This window comes from Oncorhynchus nerka, linkage group LG15 (assembly GCF_034236695.1).
Source record: "Oncorhynchus nerka isolate Pitt River linkage group LG15, Oner_Uvic_2.0, whole genome shotgun sequence".
In the NCBI taxonomy this organism is placed as follows: domain Eukaryota; kingdom Metazoa; phylum Chordata; class Actinopteri; order Salmoniformes; family Salmonidae; genus Oncorhynchus; species Oncorhynchus nerka.
In genome coordinates, this window is record NC_088410.1 from 35,841,689 (window position 1) to 35,862,087 (window position 20,399).

The following is a 20,399-nucleotide window of genomic DNA, read 5'->3' on the forward strand; positions in this document are numbered from 1 at the left end:
ACTGAAACAACAAGCAACCTCAACACTACATGATGAGACAGCATGAGTCCTCCCAGCTCTAGAAACACACCGGGAATAAGTCACTTCTAATCAGTAGAACCACAGTGAAACCCCTTATGGATATAGAGCCTTCCTCTCTAATTGTAGCTTGTTATAATGAGGAGACTCCAGAGAAAGGAAACTAAAAGCAGGACCTGCAGCAAGCCAACATCTCAGTGTGAGATCCATGTGTCTCTTCATTGCTTTTCATAAATACCACTATTAAACCTGCAGCTCTGCTCAGACTGGTCTGGATTAATAGGGACATGTGCGCTTGTGTTTGTACACTGTGCATGTCCGTGTCTCGTACAATTACATCTTCTCTGTCACTTCTTAATGATGAAATGGGGAATGTTACACTAACCAACGCAACATGTATATTTGAACTAGTCCGTAACACATGATGATGGATCAACGATGGCGGAACAATATTGTTACACAAGTCATTCTGGATATTGTGATACAATACACCTTATGGTAAATACCACATTACTGCCCAAACCCGGCTGCTTTTCAGTAATTAACATATTAGCATATCATAATCTCAGAAATGTGCACTACAATCAGTATGGAAGGATTTTATTTTCATCACACTGGGTATGTGATTTTCTTTTTACTGACACTAATTCACAGAACTAATTGCACTGTATGGGGAGCGGGGTGTATACACACACACAGCAAGGAGTCAACAAACACATTCAAAGCACAGCCTTTACAATACACATATGCACAGACACACACGGGAGTGTGCATTGGCTGAGAACAGATATACCAACAGACAAATGCACAACAATCAGACTCCTTCCACCCAAAAGACAAGAGCACGGACACACAAACACACAGTCAATGCAGTGAGCATCATATTGCTGACTCCATAGAGTAAGTCTGAAATATTTAGCAGGAAGCGGACTTCTCATAACAGAGCACTCAGACACCACACCCCTGACTGATGGTTGCGTGCATGTGTGCACGCGAGTGAGTGAGCGAGACAGAACACCTCCCCGTCCTTCCGCACCACTCCCCCTATTTCCCAGTAAAAAAATATATATATATATTTATTTATTTTAAAGGCCCCTAGTGGGATCAAGTCTGTCCGTGTGTGTTTATGAATACATGCATATAAGGGTTGTGAGCGTGTGAGAAGGCGTGGGTGTGAACTAGGGCCACCCTCTACGTGCACTCTGCTGCAGAGCGTTATGCTGTAGCGGAAACAGGGATGGAGAGGAGGTGGAGAGTACAGGGACTCCCTGCCTGGGTACTATCATGCATCTTTAATAGTCTTCCGGAACTACCTCCCTCTCTCCACCTCTCTCCTTCGTCTCTTTCCCTACCTCCCTCCTCATCCCATTTCAATATTCCTCTTTCATCTATCCCTCTCTCCCTTTCCTCTCCCTCCCAACTACCATTCATCTTTCCATCCCCGTCCTCCAACTCTCTCGTTCTCCATTACTCCCCCCATTCCTCTCTTCCTGTTGCTGTGCAGGCGGGGGAGAGTTGCACCAAGGTGTAAAGTGGAGCCATTTTGCCTTCCGCCATTATTTAACTTGGCCTAGTACTAACACAGAGGGCTATGAAGCTGAAAGCAGTGTGGTCTAACACAGTAGTAAACCCAACTGTTCTGTGCCGTGACCCAGAAAAACAACATTTTCAATACAAACTGACTGAAGACATCGGCCTTAAACTGACCCACTAAAAAGGACCCACTCCAAACAGAGCATAAATTCCTTTTGCATATTGGCACATTCTTTTCTGATGAATAAGGTTTGTTTAAGATATCACGTTTACTTTCAACCAAGGCACATACAATGGAATTTAATGTGGCATAACCTAAGTATCACATGGCCCATGTTGTTATATGGCCCATTTTTAAATACTTTGTTCAAACTCACTGGTCAGTGGCTACAACCTTACACTTGAGTGGATAGCTAGGCTAGCACGGAAGAGTGGTGTTTCTCAACAGTTCCAGCTGGCTGCAGCTAAGAGCTTTACCCCACAGTGACCCAAAGAGAACCCAGAGTGGTCAATTACACCAACACTTTTAACAGCTGAGAAACAAAGGCTACTCTCTATCCCTCTCCATCTCGCTCTAGACCTCTGTTGATCCATTTCTCCTCTCACTTTTTTTCGCTCCTTCCCTGCTCCCTCTCTCGCACTGACAGCTTTAAGTGTTATTGATGGGCCGTCGGGCCTTCTCTCGCTCCTTCCTCTATCTGGGCCGTGACCCCTGCTATCTCAGCCTGGTAAGAGTTGGACACATAGGGAGCATGGTAGAGGGAGCCTGAATGGACGGATGGGGAGGAAAGGAGAAACGGTGTGTTGCTGGTATTGAAGTTAGCGTGACTTTATGGTGAAGGATGAATCTCCTCACAGTATCTCTGTCTTTTTCTCAGCCTCTCTAGACTGCATTGTAACACTGTTTTTGTCCATTGCCTCGCTGCCATCCCTTCCTCTCCCACCTCTCTTTTCCCCTCTTCCTCGCCCTTTCTATTTCTCACCCTCTTCTCCACCTCTCTGCCCCCTTTCTCCACACCCCATCAACCCTCCTTGTCCTTCTCTCGCTCGTCCTCTTTCTTTCTGCTGTATTCAATATAATCTGAAGTGCGCTCAAACTCCTCCATGAATAATTTAACTGCGTGTTGTAAATTCACTTGAGATGCCACGGCCGGGAAGAAGAAAACAGTGGAATAAAGGGGATAGAGGGATGGTAGGGAGGGGGAGGGGAGATCCTGACCAAACCAAAACACTATCATTAATTCATTTAGCTCCAGCTGCCTATTTGCTGGCTGGGATCACAGAGAGGAGATTGTGAAACGCTTCTTTCATTCAAAAGAATTAGCTGGCTTGCGATTCGGAATTCAAGGCACATTATACACACACATACCTTGGTCTCGCTGAGGGAGTGGTTGTGTGTGTATGTGTACGTCTGTGTGTGTGTGTACAGAGCATTCATAAATCATTCAGACCACTTGACCTTTTCCATATTTTGTTACGTTACAGCCTTATTCAAAAAAAACGAATAAATAGTTTTTTTCCCCCTTCAATCTACACACAATAACCAATAATGACAACAAAAAATGTGCACTTTATTTTTATAAATGAAATACATTCACATAAATATTCAGACCCTTTACTCAGTACTTTCTTGAAGCACCTTCGGCAGCAATTACAGCCTCGAATCTTCTTGGGTACGACACTAAAAGCACGGCACACGTGATTTTGGGGAGTTTCTCCCATTATTCTCTGCAGATCTTTTTAAGCTCAGGTTGGATGGGGAGCATTGCTGCACAGCTATTTTCAGTTCACACCAGAGACGTTCGATGGGTTCAAGTCCGGGCTCCGGCTGGGCCACTAGGACATTGAGACTTGTCCTGAAGCCACTCCTGCGTAGTCTTGCCTGTGTGCTTAGGGTTGTTTTCCCCATTCTGAGGTCCTGAGTTCTCTGGAATAGGTTTTCATCAAGGATCTCTGTATTTAAAAAACATAATAATGTCCTGACTAGTCCCAGTACCTGCCATTGAAAAACATCCTCACAGCATGATGCTGCCACCACCATACTTCACCGTAGGGATGGTCCCAGGTTTCCTCCAGATTTGAGTCTTGGCATTCAGACTACAGAGTTCAATCTTGGTTTCATCAGACCAGAGAATCTTGTTTCTCATGGTCTGAGTCCTTTAGGTGTCTTTTGGCAAAATCCATGTAGGCTGTCATGTGTCTTTTACTTAGGAGGGGCTTCCGTCTGGCCACTACCAAAAAGGCCTGATTGGTGGAATGCTGCAGAGACGGTTGTACTTCTGGAAGGTTCTTCCATCTCCAAAGAGGAACTCTGGAGCTCTGTCAGTATGACCATCGGTTTCTGGTCACCTCCCTGACCAAGGCCCTTCTCCTCTGATTGATCAGTTTTGCCGGCTCTAGGAAGAGTTTGTGGTTCCAAACGTCTTCCATTTAAGAAAGACAAAGGCCACTGTGTTCTTGGGGACCTTCAATGCTGCAGACATTTTTTGGTACCCTTCCCCAGATCTGTGCATGGACACAATCCTGTCTTGGAGCTCTACGGACAATTCCTTCGACCTCATTGCTTGGTTTTTGCTCTGACATGCACTGTCAACTGTGGGACCTTATATAGACAGCCGTGTGCCTTTCCAAAACATGTCCAATTAATTGAATTTACCATAGGTGGACTCCAATCAAGTTGTAGAAACATCTCAAAGGCGATCAATGGAAACAGGATGCACCTGGGCTCAATTTCGAGTCTCATGGCAAATGGTATGAATACTTATGTAAATAAGTATTAATTTAATTTAAATGTATACATTTGCAAATATTTCTAAAAAGCTGTTTTCGCTTTGTCACTATGAGGTATTGTGTGTAGATTCATGAGGAAAAAGGTATGTTTTATCCATTTTAGAATAAGGCTGCAACGTAACAAAATGTGGAAAAAGTCCAGTCCTCAATACTTTCCGAATGCAGTGTATATCTCTGCCACCCACCTCCAACTCCTGCTCTCTCTGCAGGGCGAACTGTTTGAAAGACTTGACGATGATGCCAGCGTTGGAGCAGTCGTAAACGAAGATAGAGGGGCTGCCCATCCACGTCTGGAGGTCGTACACAGACAGAGGGATGTACTGGGTGTAGTTCTACAGGACAAACAGGATGGGGGTTATTAAACATTTTGGTAGACAACATTAGATGCCATGTTATAGCCACCTACAAGCCAGCAAATAGAAATGTTCTGTACTACTAGCAATTATTTGTTCAAAATTAGTTTAAGATGTTGCCAGATCCTTCAATCCTCTTTCAATACTAACAATGAAAGAAAGAGGGGGGGGGTTAACTGTACATCTGCGTCCCAATTCACTTTTTGGATTGGATGTGGGGAAGCAATGAAAGTCCTGGTGCTGTTTCTGACTACTGTACTGGGAGATACTCTGTGCTGGTGGTTTTAGGAGGTGGACCAGAGGGATCAATGGGGCCTTGGCACACCGTAGCAGAGAGTCGGCAGCAGGGCTAGTTTTATAGGACTCATCATTAAGGGTTACAAAGAGAGGAAGAGAAGAGGAAAGGAGGAGGCGCTCTGGGGTGTACTGGGCAGAGGCAGCGCCCAAACCAAGACAGGAGCCGTGTGTCATTTAGAGTGGGTGTTCTTTGTGTGAGTTGTCCATAAAATAATGTATTTCTGTAATAACTATTTTTGTTGTTGGTGCGGGGGTGTGTGTGGGATAACTTGTTTAAGTCTAAAATCAGTGGAGCCAATGGACCTGTTCGTGTGTATTCAACGATTGGACTTTTTGTGAGTCTTAGTGTGATTGTAGAGGCAGAAGTGGAAGTCATCGTTGTACGTGCATACATACATATATACATACATATATACATACATACATATATACATACACATATATACATACATATATATATACATACATACATACATACATACATACATACATACATACATACATACATACATACATATACATACATACATACATACATACATACATACATACATACATACATACATACATACATACATACATACATACATACATACATACATACATACATACATACATACATACACATATACATACATACATATATACATACATACATACATACATACATACATACATACATACATACATACATATACATACATACATACATACATACATACATACATACATACATACATACATACATACATACATACATACATACATACATACATACATATATACACATATACACATATACACATATATACATACATATACATATATATATATATTTCTGCATGCGTGTGTTTCTCTCACCTTGTTGAAGACCCAGATCTCTCCGTTGACGGTGGGTCGGGGGACCCCGTGTCCATTGTAGTGGAAGAGGACACGCTCCTCCTTGGCATTGCGTCTCAAGGATGTGCACAGCTTCTTCACCTCGTCTACGGTGGGGTCCAGACTCTGCTTGTAACGTGCCTGAGCGAGAGACGGAGAAACCGAGAGAAAGAGTGGAAGAGCGTTAACATAATTTGATATTGTGTTCTGTTATCACGTTGCTACAACTACCTGCCCCTCATTTGATCTGACAACACGCATTTGATGAGAGGAGAGAGAGAAGGAAAGAGACGCATTTCAGTTTGAAAGTGTGGACAGAGACATACACCATAGTTTAAAGTGTATCGATTAATAGACAGACGCGAGTGTAGAAATATGAAAAGGGGGTGAAACAAGAAGCAGGCCAAACACAGGTCTTTTCAATTCAACTCCCTCTTTCATTCATCATTAAACAACTTTGGAGAAACAGAGAGCATGTGGATTGACCGTCCTTACAGGCCAATGCCTAGAGGACTAGAAATAACTAGATACAACTCAATAGCGGTGCTGAAAGTAGGTTAGGGCTACGGTTGATGTCTTTTTTGTTGTTTATGTCTATTTGAATAATATTTTTCTATGAGAAAGGAGGTGCATTTGCGTCATTGCTATCCTACCTGGGGAGAATAGAATAGACTATTGTGTTTGCTGTAATAGGCTTCAGTGGCATATTTAAATAATGCTCCTGCTGCTTTTAATTAGTGAAACAGGCCTCGAGGTCATTTAACAATGAGAGCATTGTGGCCTGCTTTGTGTGTACACGTCGTCATACAAATTTAGACGGTGTACATTGTATGATTCCCACGTGCGTACTAACAGTTAAACACAGGTTCTCTCAAACAAGACACACAAAACATGGAAACGTCAGTCACCTGCCCGCATCCTGTACAGTGGATTAAAGTGAGCAATAAGAAATCAATGTTTTTTGTTTTTTTTGAGTGCTCCAACTTTGTTTCACCTCAAGAGTCCTTTAGAAAGTTTGTGGTAAGCCCTTCTCATAACCGCACAATATTACATCAACCTAGAACGTTCCCATTCAACCTAGAACAAACCCGTTCCCATTCATCCTAGAACGAACCCGTTCCCATTCATCCTAGAACGAACCCGTTCCCATTCATCCTAGAACGAACCCGTTCCCATTCATCCTAGAACGAACCCGTTCCCATTCATCCTAGAACGAACCCGTTCCCATTCAACCTAGAACGAACCCATTCAACCTAGAACGAACCCATTCAACCTAGAACGAACCCATTCAACCTAGAACGAACCCATTCAACCTAGAACGAACCCATTCAACCTAGAACGAACCCATTCCCATTCAACCTAGAACGAACCCATTCCCATTCAACCTAGAACGAACCCGTTCCCATTCATCCTAGAACGAACCCGTTCCCATTCATCCTAGAACGAACCCGTTCCCATTCATCCTAGAACGAACCCGTTCCCATTCATCCTAGAACGAACCCGTTCCCATTCAACCTAGAACGAACCCGTTCCCATTCAACCTAGAACGAACCCGTTCCCATTCAACCTAGAACGAACCCGTTCCCATTCAACCTAGAACGAACCCGTTCCCATTCAACCTAGAACGAACCCGTTCCCATTCAACCTAGAACGAACCCATTCCCATTCAACCTAGAACGAACCCATTCCCATTCAACCTAGAACGAACCCATTCCCATTCAACCTAGAACGAACCCGTTCCCATTCAACCTAGAACGAACCCGTTCCCATTCAACCTAGAACGAACCAGTTCCCATTCAACCTAGAATAAACCAGTTCCCATTCAACCTAGAATAAACCAGTTCCCATTCAACCTAGTATGAACCATACTAACTTTTTTAATCCATCAGTTCCCATTCAAGGACTTCAGCATTTAACCCACACAATCATTACAAACACCAAGCTAATTAGCAATGAACCAATCAGTCCAATATGTATTTGTATTCAACAACGTCATCCAGTCTCCTCATTCGGTTTCAGAACACAGTGAGCATGCCTTGAAAGCTAAAGTTGCTGATTGAGTTTGGTGCAATCAGATAGGACCGCAGTCTGAACACTGCCTGGCGGATAGACACTTTCAACGATCCAATGTTAGTCCTTATGAGATTAAGTGTTATAAGCAGCTGCTAATTGTGTTAGAGTTGGGATTTCACAAATGGGATGTACACTGAAATGTGAGTGGGGAGAGATGGGGCGGTAACTTGATCAGTTTAGGCTGACTAAACTTTCTTCAAGCGAGTGTGTTCGATGGAGAGAGAAAAGGAGAGGAAGAGGAGAGAGAGAAAGGAAAAAAATGAATGAAAGTGAGAGTAAAAGCTTGTTTGTGTACATGTGCCCATCACACACTCAAATGCTGTTCCCCATCGTTCCCTGAAGGGGGAGCCCTGGTACCCCACTGGGACTCTCCTTGCAGGTAAGTCAAGACTCCCAGGAAGTCCTCCTCCCATCCTACATCTCTGCAGCTAGCTCCCAATGTCCAGCAGTGTCTGAGCAGTCCCATTGGCACTGAGCTGGGAATTTGACGTGCGTCTGCCCTTTCAGTTTCTGTCCGTCTCTGTTTAGTTGGCTCTATCGAGGTGTCCATGAATTGATCCATCACTCCTTACAAAAAAATCTGACTGACTCCATTGGTGCATGAAGTGGTTCTGTTGTTTCTGTCAATGTCAGGACAGATATGGTGCCTGGCGCACGTCAACCTGTACCGAGCTAAACCCTGCCCTGTCTGCTTCAAGGAACAGGTACCAGGGAAGGATACAGATAACCAAGAACACAAAAAGACAGACTTACAATCTCAGACATACTGATACCGTAAGCTACTCAAATACTTGCTCTCGCTCTCACACACACATACAGGCATAGCCTACACGGGCACACAGGAACACACACAGGCAGTTGGGGACAAACACAGAAACATTTTCCACTGATGGTGGACCTGTGGGACTGGGGATAATCCCTGTACTAGAACAAGGAAAAGCAGAGCGTAACCAACCTCTCATCCCTGATCTGCTCCATAACAATAAGAGCATATGTCTCAAATGACACCCTATTCCCCATGTAGTGCACTACCTTTGACCAGAGCAAGCTCCAAAGTGGTGCGCGACATACAGAATAGGGTGCCATTTGGGACAGAACCAGAGTGAAGGGGGAAAAGCGCCACATCATTAACACACTAAACCTTTCCTAAAGCCATTCTCAACACTGAGGGGTGCAGGATGGTAAGCCCACAGGAACATTAGAGACTAAACTCACTCTGATTACAAAGGAAAAGATGGATGGTATTATCAGCCTTCCATAAATGTTGTGTAACAAAAATACATGACACAGAGAAAGATGAGATTGAGAATGAGGAGATACAATCTGCCTATAGTAGTAAGCTTGTCACCAGTCTGATTTAACCAGAAAGACTGAAAGCTGATAATCTAACAGACTGAAGTTGCAGACCAAAAGCATGCATGCAAAATAAAATATGCAAAATCAAATTGTGCTTGCATACTTTTTACAGATACATTTGTTTCTACAAGCTCCAAAGAACAAGCAAGGATAGACAATGTCTGAAGACAGTTTGTATAGTTGACAGCAGCAGTGGCACCCCAACTTGTCGTCAATGAATGCAAATCTGTTGAGTGCTGTGCCGTTTCCTGTCATTGGGAGGGCTATGTTAACATTTCAGCACAAATACTGGGATTGTTTGGCTGAGAAGGAGAACCACAAATCTAATAGGCAGAGCGAGAAAGAGAAAGAGTAAGAGAAATAGAGTCATTTCTCAAGCACTGTATCATCTTCCTGCTTTCAGATCAATACCGCTGATGAGAAATGATGCCAATGGTTTGATGGTGCGCGCACACACACACACACACACACACACACACACACACACACTGAGCAGGCCTGTGTTTCTGATCACTTTTGTTGCACGTTCAAAAACACACACACACATTCTTTCATAGATCTGTCAGTGATGACGTGTGTCGATGCGAAGTCAGCCAAGGGGCTCCTTTACTTTAGATCAATTGTCTTCTTCCAATTCACTCCTCAGGAAATTGAAGAGACCCTTATGTTACTCCTGTTAATAGACACTCAGTCGGAAACATTCTAGTCACAGTAAAGGTTATAACCATGTAAAAAGCCATTCCATTTCTATGGAGGGTACTGTCCTTGCCAGACTGAGTAACATGATGCAAGTGTTATGACAGAATCGTATCACCTTGTAAAATGATTTTAAAGAGATTCTCCGGAACTTCTGTATACTTTTTTGCCAGTAGTTCTGAAAGTAGTGCTCACGAGCCAAAAGTGGCCCCTGAAAATTGTGTCATATGTACAGATACATTTTGTGCACAACTTTTTGCTCGCTCTCTCTTTGCTGTCTGTGTATCTTGCTAGCTGTCACTCAAATAGTGAAGGGTCTGAACCTCATTGGCTGGACCTCGAATTGCTAGCGCAGCACAGATTTCAGTAAACAGTCACTTTCAAACTAGGGATTTCGTGTCTAATTGTGGTAAGACAATAGTTCTCTTCATAGATAATGCATGAATGAACTACACATTGGCACATCCAGCCCAAAGTGAGAGGTATAAAAATACTTATTAGTCAAAGTTCTGGATCACATCTTTAATCAAGAGTGAGCTGTAAATAGCGAGGTGGACTAGAATAGCTTTTTACAGTTTTTTTTATTTTTTATTAAAAGGAATCAGTTTTCCTTGTCATATCAGTCATTGCATCCCTTTAGAGAGCTATTAATAACTTGCAAGAAATGTCCAGATCAACCAACCCATGTCAGCTAACGTTTTAGTAAGGTTTTTTTAGCCCATAGATTGTTGTACCGTTGGAGTCACTCAAATATCACATTAATACAGACATGGCAACATGTATAGATGCCCTGTGGGCTGTAATCTGCAGCTGCTCAGTCGTGTGTGTGTGTGTACCACTCAGGGTGAAAATGAACGATAACAGGTCACTAGGATCCACAGACATACCCTGCAGCCCTTTGAACTCAAGTCAATCTAGTGAGCAAACACTGGGCTTTGCCTGTAATGCATTTCAGACACAAGGCCCAATTCCCTAGAGTAAACACACAGGCAATTTGTGAGGGTCCATTTCTGTGTCAGTTGCAATGTGTAGTGGGGGAAGATAGTTCAAAGTGTGTATAGCGTGTTGACCTGAAAATAATTGATATAATAAAATGATTGTTGTTTGTGTGGGTAGGTGTGGGATTGCATGTCTAAGCAGACTGATCCATTGTGGAGGCTGTGGGAATGGCACCACCCGTCACTAAGACATGTGCTACTGAAATTGTATATGGATATATTATGTAAGAGCAATGGTGGAACACTAATACAAATGATACTATAACAAATTAGTTCTCCCGCATTAGATAGCAGTCGGTGTCCGCGGTTCAGAAACACATCAGTGCACTGTTGAATTGACGCCTTTTCCTAGACCATGTTGCTATGTGCATAATAGCAAAGTTAACCAGCATATTGCGGCAGAGTTAGATGAGCAAACAGCCCTTGCCTTAATTGTCTAAGAAAAGTGAGGAGAGGAAACCAACTTAATTAGCTCTATAAATCAATAGCCTAACTTTCATAAATCATCCAACCATCTACAGTACCAGTCAAAAACGTGGACACACCTACTCATTCAAGGGTTTTTCTTTCCTTGTTCCCTTTTTTCCTACCCAATTTCGTGGTATCCAATTGGTTGTTACAGTCTTGTCTCATCGCTGCAACTCCCCTACAGACTCGGGAGAGGTGAAGGTCGAGAGCAGTGCGTCCTCAGAAACATGACAGTCAAGCCCCACTGCTTCTTGACACAAAGCCCGCCGAACCAATGTGTCGGAGGAAACACCGTACACCTGGCGACCATCTCAGCATGTACGCGCCCAGCCTGGACTCGAAACAGGATCTCTAGTGGCACAGCGAGTACTGAGATGCAGTGCCTTAGACCACTATACCACTTAATGCGTGCTGCTTGTGCTGTTACAGACTGAGCTGATGTAGTAGGGGTGGCCAGCAGAATGAGCTGTGGAAACCTCCGTCCACCAGTGGTGTGTGTCAGCCACAGGGGCCACAGGCCACCATGTAATCACCACATAACTCTGTTGGCAGCGTACATTATGCAGCTGGCACCGTTAGCACCACATAACTCTTCTGTTTTGCCGTGAAGGCCAGCATCACATAACTCTACCATGGCCACTGGGCTAAATACAACTAGACGCTACCATATATCTCTACCTTCGCCGTTGTATGCTATAAAGCTAGCGCCTCAGGACCAATGACGCTACAGCTAAGCCCTTTGGCATCACATAACTCTACCTCAGACACGAGGACACAAATAACCCATCAATATACCATAGCCAGCTCCAGTCTAAATACAGCTAGTTGGACCAGGAAGCCATTTGAGAATTTTGGTACATAGCTCCAGTGAACAATTCAGAACAGAGGTCCAGTCAAGCTCTCTCTCTTCATACGGGCTCAGCTGTCAGCTGCCCAATGCACCGCTTTTCTCTCGTTCTCCTCTAATCGTCTCTGATCCCAATTTCCAGCTACAGCCGCTGGAATTACAATGGAAATTGTTTGAGGAGTGGTTGGAGTGGCAGCAATGCCAGAGTCCATTCCTAAAGACCGAGTCTGACAGGGGCTTGGGGACTTCCGATGTGAGTTGGGGGATTGAAGTGGGAATTCTGTCCGGATACGCCAGGAAGAGAGAGGAGAAAAGTGGGGTGTGGTTATGGGAAGGAGAGAGTTGTGTTTCAGGGTTAAATGTAGAATGTGGGGCGAACAAGGGGGAATGAGGACACACACTGACACTAATCTGAGTGTGTGTAATTAATCCTCCTCCATTCGGAAATAGCCTCTAATGCAGGGGTCTACCGGGCACACCTGTAGGTAGGTAGCTAGGTAGGTTGGTCGTGCACTCGCACCTCTTAGGTTATTTTTGTCACAAAGCGGATGTTTGTGGTAGAACCCCACCCCCTGGTTATGGTAAATGATGGGTCTTCAACATCCCAAGGGGTGTGATATGGGGTGTGATATGTGAGCCTGTACAGGTATCCAGGTCAGGTGTCTCCTGGCTACTTCAGATCTTTCCATCTGATTTAGGGGTCCATTGATCAGGTAATAAATATGTCTCATTCTGCTCCTCAGGGATCACTGGGTTATTATAAAGGTACTGATCAATAAAGCCTCAAATGAGGGGAAGAGACCCTACAGGTTTTATAGTCCAGTGAGTGTTTACTGGAAAGGTGTGTGTTTTCAGAAGTGTAGTTCTAGTGTGTGTCTGTGTACGTGTATGTCAGTGAGTGAGTGCAGTGAATGGAAGAGAACCAGTGGTTACCGTATTTTACTATATACACCGGTATTGATGCACGGGCCAGTTTGGGGTTTTACTTTACCTAAAACAGTACTTCAAGGTTTGGTTTGTTAAATGTGTTAGGCCACTCCTCTGCGTGTAATGTCGTTTTTTATAATTTACTCTGTTTGCTATTTGAGTCGTCTCTCTCCTTTGACACATACCAAACCCTGTATCATGTCACTCAAGGAGAGCAGTTGCAGATGCAACAAGATGTTGATGAAAACGATGCTGCTTTCCACTTTGTTTCTTAATACAAATCCACAAGCGTTCTATATTTCTACTATTCGTTTGTGTATCTTACTGTCTGCAAACAGCTAGCTAGTTTTGTCCTTTCTTAGCAAGTTGTGATTCAAAGATATCAATGCTAATCGCTAGTTAGTTGGCTAGTTAGCTAGCTAAATGTACTGGGTCAGAGCAAATGTAGCTAGTTAATACAGCCTGCTACCAGTGCTGGTGAAGGCCTAGATCGGCATGTTGTTTGTGCAACGATATATCATCAATCAGAGAGGAACAAGCTACGCATTAATATTTTAGCTACATCGAAGTTATATCAAGTCAGAGAAAACATGTTTGTTTTTTTGTTTTTCCCCTCTTTTTCTCCCCAATTTCGTGGTATCCAATTGTTAGTAGTTACTGTCTTGTCTCATCGCTACAACTCAGCACGGACGCGGGAGAGGTGAAAATCGAGAGCCATGCGTCCTCCGAAAAACAACCCAACCAAGCCTCACTCTTTCTAAAGCGCACATCCAACCCGGAAGCCAGCCGTACCAATGTGTCGGAGGAAACACCGTACACCTAGCGGCCTGGTCAGCGTGCACTGCGCCTGGCTAGTGCTAGTGTGCGATGAGACAAGGATATCCCTGCCGGCCAAACCTTCCCTTACCCAGACGATGTTAGGCCAATTGTACGCCGCCCCATAGGCCTCCCGGTCACAGCCGGCTGCGACAGAGCCTGGGCTCCAACGCAGAGTCTCTGGTGGCACAGCTAACACTGTGATGCAGTGCCTTAGACCACTGCACCACCCGGGAGGCACGTAAGAGAAAACATTTAATGTAACATCTAATTAGAGTCCACTGAGAAACACTGACCAGAACTTTGGTTCAAACCCTGTCACAATAACCCCTCTCTGGCTTCTTCATTTGCTGTAATGCTATATTCAAAGTGTCTAACATATTCCAAGTTTTGGTTGATATTGAATTGAACAGTATAAAACAAGTTCCCACACTAGGGTCATGCACTACTCAAAGCATATCATTAGTAAAAAATCTCAAATATCGTCAAAAACGTTAACAATATTGTGGCCATATCGCCCAGCCCCATCAGTGACTAGCTATGAGCTAAATCAAATGTAACACCTCCACACTTCCAGGAACACGGTTAAGATTTCCTCCTAATGGAAGCGCACACATTTGTGTATGTGAGTGGAAGTGGTTGTTAAAGTGTTCTCCTCTCTAGAGTGTGTTTGAAGAGTTGGCTAAGTTGAGTGTGTACAGTGTTTGTTACGTTTGGCGCATGGGTCTGTGTGTGCTTGTGCGTCTACTGACTGGGGCAACTAATGAAGGCACTGTGGAGTGTTGTCAGCAGTACAGCTGGCACCTCAACCTGAAGAACAGGGTTCTGGCCAAATCACTGCTATGCTATACTTGTACACACACCCCCCTCTCTTATTTGCAGACAACATCTGACAAACAGCCAGCTGGTTCTACAACAGAATAGAATGCACATTACAATGCCATCAGCTTTTTTTCCTGCACCTAGTGAAGTGGGTGAGAGTGTGTATGCAGGTGTGCATGTGATAGAGTGCAATTATACACAGTATGCACTTTGCAGTCTCAATGTAAGACACAGCCCCTAGGTTTGTAGTATAACCATCAGCAAATCCATATGAAATACTGGGTCAGGGGGGCTTAAATTATGCCTCTAATTGTAATGCCTAGAAACTGCTTAGTGAATAGTGTGTGTGTCAGGTGAGCTCTGTGTACACCCAAGTGTGTGTCAATGACTATGTTCTACTCCCTTGCGCTAAACACACACGTCCACCCCGGCATCCCTTGGGCTAGCTGCATTGGTAAACGGCAGAGAGCATTCTCCTACCCTTCCGCCCCATGCCAGGAAAAGCAGGAAAAGCCTGAATCTCCTAGAAGTGGTATCTACCCTGCTGATATTGAGACAGACATCTTGAGATTGACACCAAGGACAAAAGTTCTGTATGAGAGGCTTAACACACCAAATCAGATTTAATTCACTTCACAGGCATTAAATCTAATTCAGAGAAACTAAAGATTGCATTATTACACTTAAGTTTCACGAGGTGCAAAAGAAGAAGCTTAAAATAGCAGTGTAAGATGCTCTTGCCATGTGATGGGGATGGTGAGCAGGCAGACCTAATCACATTACAAGTTACAACACATTGCCACAGTGGTTCTGTTTTTAGGCCCTCAGTAAAATACACCATGACGGGATCATCTCTGTCTACATCTCACCAGCGTGTCCGCCTCTCGTGTGTGTACCTTTTCCTCTCCTCTATCTGCCCGCTCTCTCTCCCTCTCTGGGACATGGTGTCAGTGCTGCATGCTTCAGTAATATTTACCCAGTAATTCAGTCTGGGGCAGAGCGATTGTGTGTCTGGAAAAGAGGCCCTTAAGCTCAGCCTGCTGCCCTCAGACGTCCGAAATAGGGCCAGTACAGGGCAGGGTATGTATCATTCATTTCTCATCTACACACATGAAAAATATGCATGTAGAGTGGAGAGAAGGGATGGACAGAAAGCTAGTAAAAAGGTAGGAGTGGGTGAGAGACACTGGGTGGGGAGAGTGAGACAGGAGAGAAAACAGGAAGACCTGGTGAGAAAGAGGGGGAGCTGGCTCCAGAGGAAAGAAGATGCAGTCTAGGTGGTACAGGATGGAGGGATGAACACAATTAAAGAAGACGATGAGGAGACAGGTCAAGAAATAAACCATTAACGGAAAATGGAAAGGTAGGCTCAACCTTCAGAGAAGGTCGGGTTTCAAAAACCAAAATGGTATTTCTGTAGCAAAGCAATGTTCAAAGCAAACCACTTGACCTTAACTTCCTATGTAACTAAATGAGATGCAATTCAAACCACTGCATGAATGGGTTAACTAGGCTAACAGATTAATATAATGTCAAAAGATTAAAGTAGGTTAAAGTAGTCTCAAGTGGACCAGGAGGAGGACCAAAGGACCAACTCAGTCTAACACTTAGAGATCCAATCTATACTGAACAAAAATATAAAAACGCAATATGTAAAGCATTGGTCCCATCATTCATGAGCTGAAATAAAAGAACCCTGAAATTTTCCATATGCACAAAAATCGTATTTCTCTCAAATTTTGTGCACAGATTTCTCCTTTGCCAAGATAATCCATCCACTTGATAGGTGTGGCATATCACGAAGCTGATTAAACAGCATGATCATTACACAGGTGCACCTAAAATATGCAGTTTTATCACAACAGTTTTGAGGAGCGTGCAATTGGCATGCTGACTGCAGGAAAGTCCACCCTAGCTGTTGCCAGAGAATTGAATATCAATTTCTCTACCAGAGAGAATTTTGCAGTACGTACAACCGGACTAAAAACCGCAGACCACATAAACCTAGGACCATCGCCATCTTCACCTGCGGGGTCGTCTGAGACCAGCCACCCGAACAGCTGATGAAACAGGCGTTTTTCTGTCTGTAATAAAGCCCTTTTGTGGGGAAAACTCATTCTGATTGGCTGGGCCTTGCTCCCCACTGAGTCCCTGCCCAGTCATATGAATTCCATAGATAATGTCCTAATGAATTCATTTCAATTGACTCATTTCCTTATATGAACTGTAAAATCGTAAATTGTTGCATGTTCCGTTTATATCTTTGTTCAGTATATTTAAATGAAAACCACTGCATCATGATCAAGAATGGACTAACAAGGCTGAATATGGCTCAATTGGACCATCCAGAAAGAGGGCCAAAGGGCCAACTACATACGGAGCAGAAGTGTCGACCATCTAATGGTCCGAATCCCTGTCATACCATGGACGGTACATAGGTTGCCTTCCTAACGATATGCGTGCTTAATACAGAGATAACCTACTCATCTATCCTGCTCCAGTAGCTATCGGTCTTCATTAGACTGGCTTTAGTCACAGAGTGGCTGTGATGAATGGCATCCTCTCTACTAGGCTACCTAGCTTCAGAGAGAGAGAGGGTTAGTGTTCCAAATGGGAGCCTGTTCCCTTTCTAGTGCACTACTTTTGACCAGAGCTCATAGGGCTCTGGTCAAAAGTAGTGCACTTCATAGAGAATAGGTTGTCATTTGGGACACACCGGGAGTAGACAAGCTCAACACCTTCAGTCTGCCTCGCCGTCTCTTCCTCAGTCTCCCTGCATCTGTCCTTTCTTTCACCCTTCTGCTTTGTTCAGACTGCAGGCTCAAATCACTTTTGTCCAAAAAGCAATTTACAAGTGACCAAATGGCATTCATGTGTGTTCAGACAGCAGTCATTTGCTGACTGACACGTCTACCACTAGTTGTGAAAGTAAAGACAGGTGTCTGTGTAGTAGTGTAGGCTGATTGGTGGAGGTGCTTCCCATCACTCAGAAGTTGTGCAGCTAGCTAAGGTGACAGTGCCTGCCATGGTAGTTTCCCAGTCACGTCAAAAGATGATCCACCTTTTAAAATGGGTCCTTTTTTGGCTAGCCACAAGTCAATAACCGAGCTAGCTGTTTAGCTTGTAGGCACACTAACCAATGCTTGAATAACCAATTAACAAGTTGGTTAGCTAGCATATTGTCAAATTTTCAGAGTAGCTAGCAAGACACAAATGATTCCAAATAACAGACAAATAAATAAATAAACTCTTGATGGCAAAAAAAATCTAATTTGTACTGAATTAACACTTATTTTAACTTAATATAATACATCAATAAAATATATTTAGCCTCAAATAATGAAACATGTTCAATTTGGTTTAAATAATGCAAAAACAAAGTGTTGGAGAAGAAAGTAATATGTGCCATGTAAAAATGTGTGCCATGTAAAAAAGCTAACGTTTAAGTTCCTTGCTCAAAACATGAGAACATATGAAAGTTGGTGGTTCCTTTTAACATGAGACTTCAATATTCCAAGGTAAGAGGTTTTAGGTTGTAGTTAATATAGTATTTATAGGACTATTTCTCTCTATACCATTTGTATTTCATACACCTTTGACTATTGGATGTTCTTATAGGCACTATAGTATTGCCAGTGTAACAGTATAGCTTCCGTCCCCCTCCTCGCCCCTACCTGGGCTCGAACCAGGAACACATCAACAACAACCACACTCAAAGCATCATCAAGGGGAATAACTACTCCAAACGGTATTAGCGCACACCCAGCTAACTAGCTAGCCATTTCACATTGGTTACACCAGCCATTAGGCTGATAGGCTTGAAGTCATAAACAGCGCTGTTTTTGCGAAGAGCTGCTGGCAAAACGCACTAAAGTGCAGTTTGAATGAATGATTACGGGCCTGCTGCTGCTCGGTCAGACTGTCCTATCAAATCAGACTTAATTGTAACATAACACACAGAAATACGAGCCTTTGGTCATTAATATGGTCGAATCCGGAAACTATCATTTCGAAAACATTTATTATTTCAGTAAAATACGGAACCGTTCGGTATTTTATCTAACGGGTTACATTGTTCTTGTTATATTGCACAACCTTCAATGTTATGTCAGAATTACGTAAAATTCTGGCAAATTAGTTCGCAATGAGCAAGGCAACACAAACTGTTGCATATACCCTGACTCTGCGTGCAATGAACGCAAGAAAAATGACAATTTCATCTGGTTAATATTGCCTGCTAAACTGGATTAGTAGTTATAACTAGTGATTATGATTGAATATTTTTTACATTTACATTTAAGTCATTTAGCAGATGCTCTTAACCAGAGCGACTTACAAATTGGTGCGTTCACCTTAAGACATCCAGTGGAACAGCCACTTTACAATAGTGCATCTAAATCTTTTAAGGGGGGGTGAGAAGGATTACTTTATCCTATCCTAGGTATTCCTTAAAGAGGTGGGGTTTCAGGTGTCTCCGGAAGGTGGTGATTGACTCCGCTGTCCTGGCGTCGTGAGGGAGTTTGTTCCACCATTGGGGGGCCAGAGCAGCGAACAGTTTTGACTGGGCTGAGCGGGAACTGTACTTCCTCAGTGGTAGGGAGGCGAGCAGGCCAGAGGTGGATGAACGCAGTGCCCTTGTTTGGGTGTAGGGCCTGATCAGAGCCTGGAGGTACTGAGGTGCCGTTCCCCTCACAGCTCAGAAGTTTAATGCTAGCTAGCAATTTACCTTGGCTTCTACTGCATTCGCGTAACAGGCAGGCTACTCGTGGAGTGCAATGCGTTGGACTAGTTAACTGTAAGGTTGCGAGATTGAATCCCCGAGCTGACAAGGTGAAAATCTGTCGTTCTGCCCCTGAACAAGGCAGTTAGCCCACCGTTCCTAGGCCGTCATTGAAAATAAGAATGTGTTCTGAACTGACTTGCCTAGTTAAATAAAGGTATTTTAAAAATATATATTTTTTTATTAAATCGGAAATCGGCGCCCAAAAATACAGATTTCCGATTGTTATGAAAACTTGAAATCGGCCCTGATTAATCGGTCGACCTCTAGTCCTAAGATGCATGAAGTTTAATTAATATGACAAACTTGGGAGTCCAAGGAAAGGTCGCAAATTATCGAGTGCACTACCACAAACACCAAAAGAGATTTGGAAGCTCAGCTCATAAAAAGTGATGTCCAGTCAGCCAGTACAGAAATGGCGTACTTCTCCTCCTCCTCCCCACCCAGCTGCCCCTTGCTCTGTCCCGCCTATTGATTCACAGTGCCAGCCCTGCTACGCCCCAGTCAGTGTCCTGAGCCCACCTCGGCAAGCACACACACCTCTCCTTTCCTCTTACATATGTGGCCACCGAAGCCTTCAGTGACAGGGGATTATGGTCAGCCACACACACCTCCGCCACGCTCCCACATATTGCCCTGTGTACGACGGCCACCGAAGCTTTCAGTGACAGGGAACAAAACAATTCCCCGTCTGACCAGAGGACCGAAATATAACAGTTTGAGGAGACAGACTGAATCCTAAGCAG

The 20,399-nt window shown here is 43.8% G+C and overlaps 1 protein-coding gene across 1 annotated transcript in view; it reads right to left on the reverse strand.

The window, feature by feature from the left end:
* Nucleotides 1–20,399, reverse strand: part of LOC115142582 (regulatory-associated protein of mTOR) — a 172,780-nt gene that overhangs the window by 104,073 nt on the left and 48,308 nt on the right. Inside the window, 2 exon segments of the mRNA XM_029682143.2 lie at nucleotides 4,527–4,673; nucleotides 5,853–6,011. Coding sequence (XP_029538003.2) covers nucleotides 4,527–4,673; nucleotides 5,853–6,011 — 306 coding nt within the window.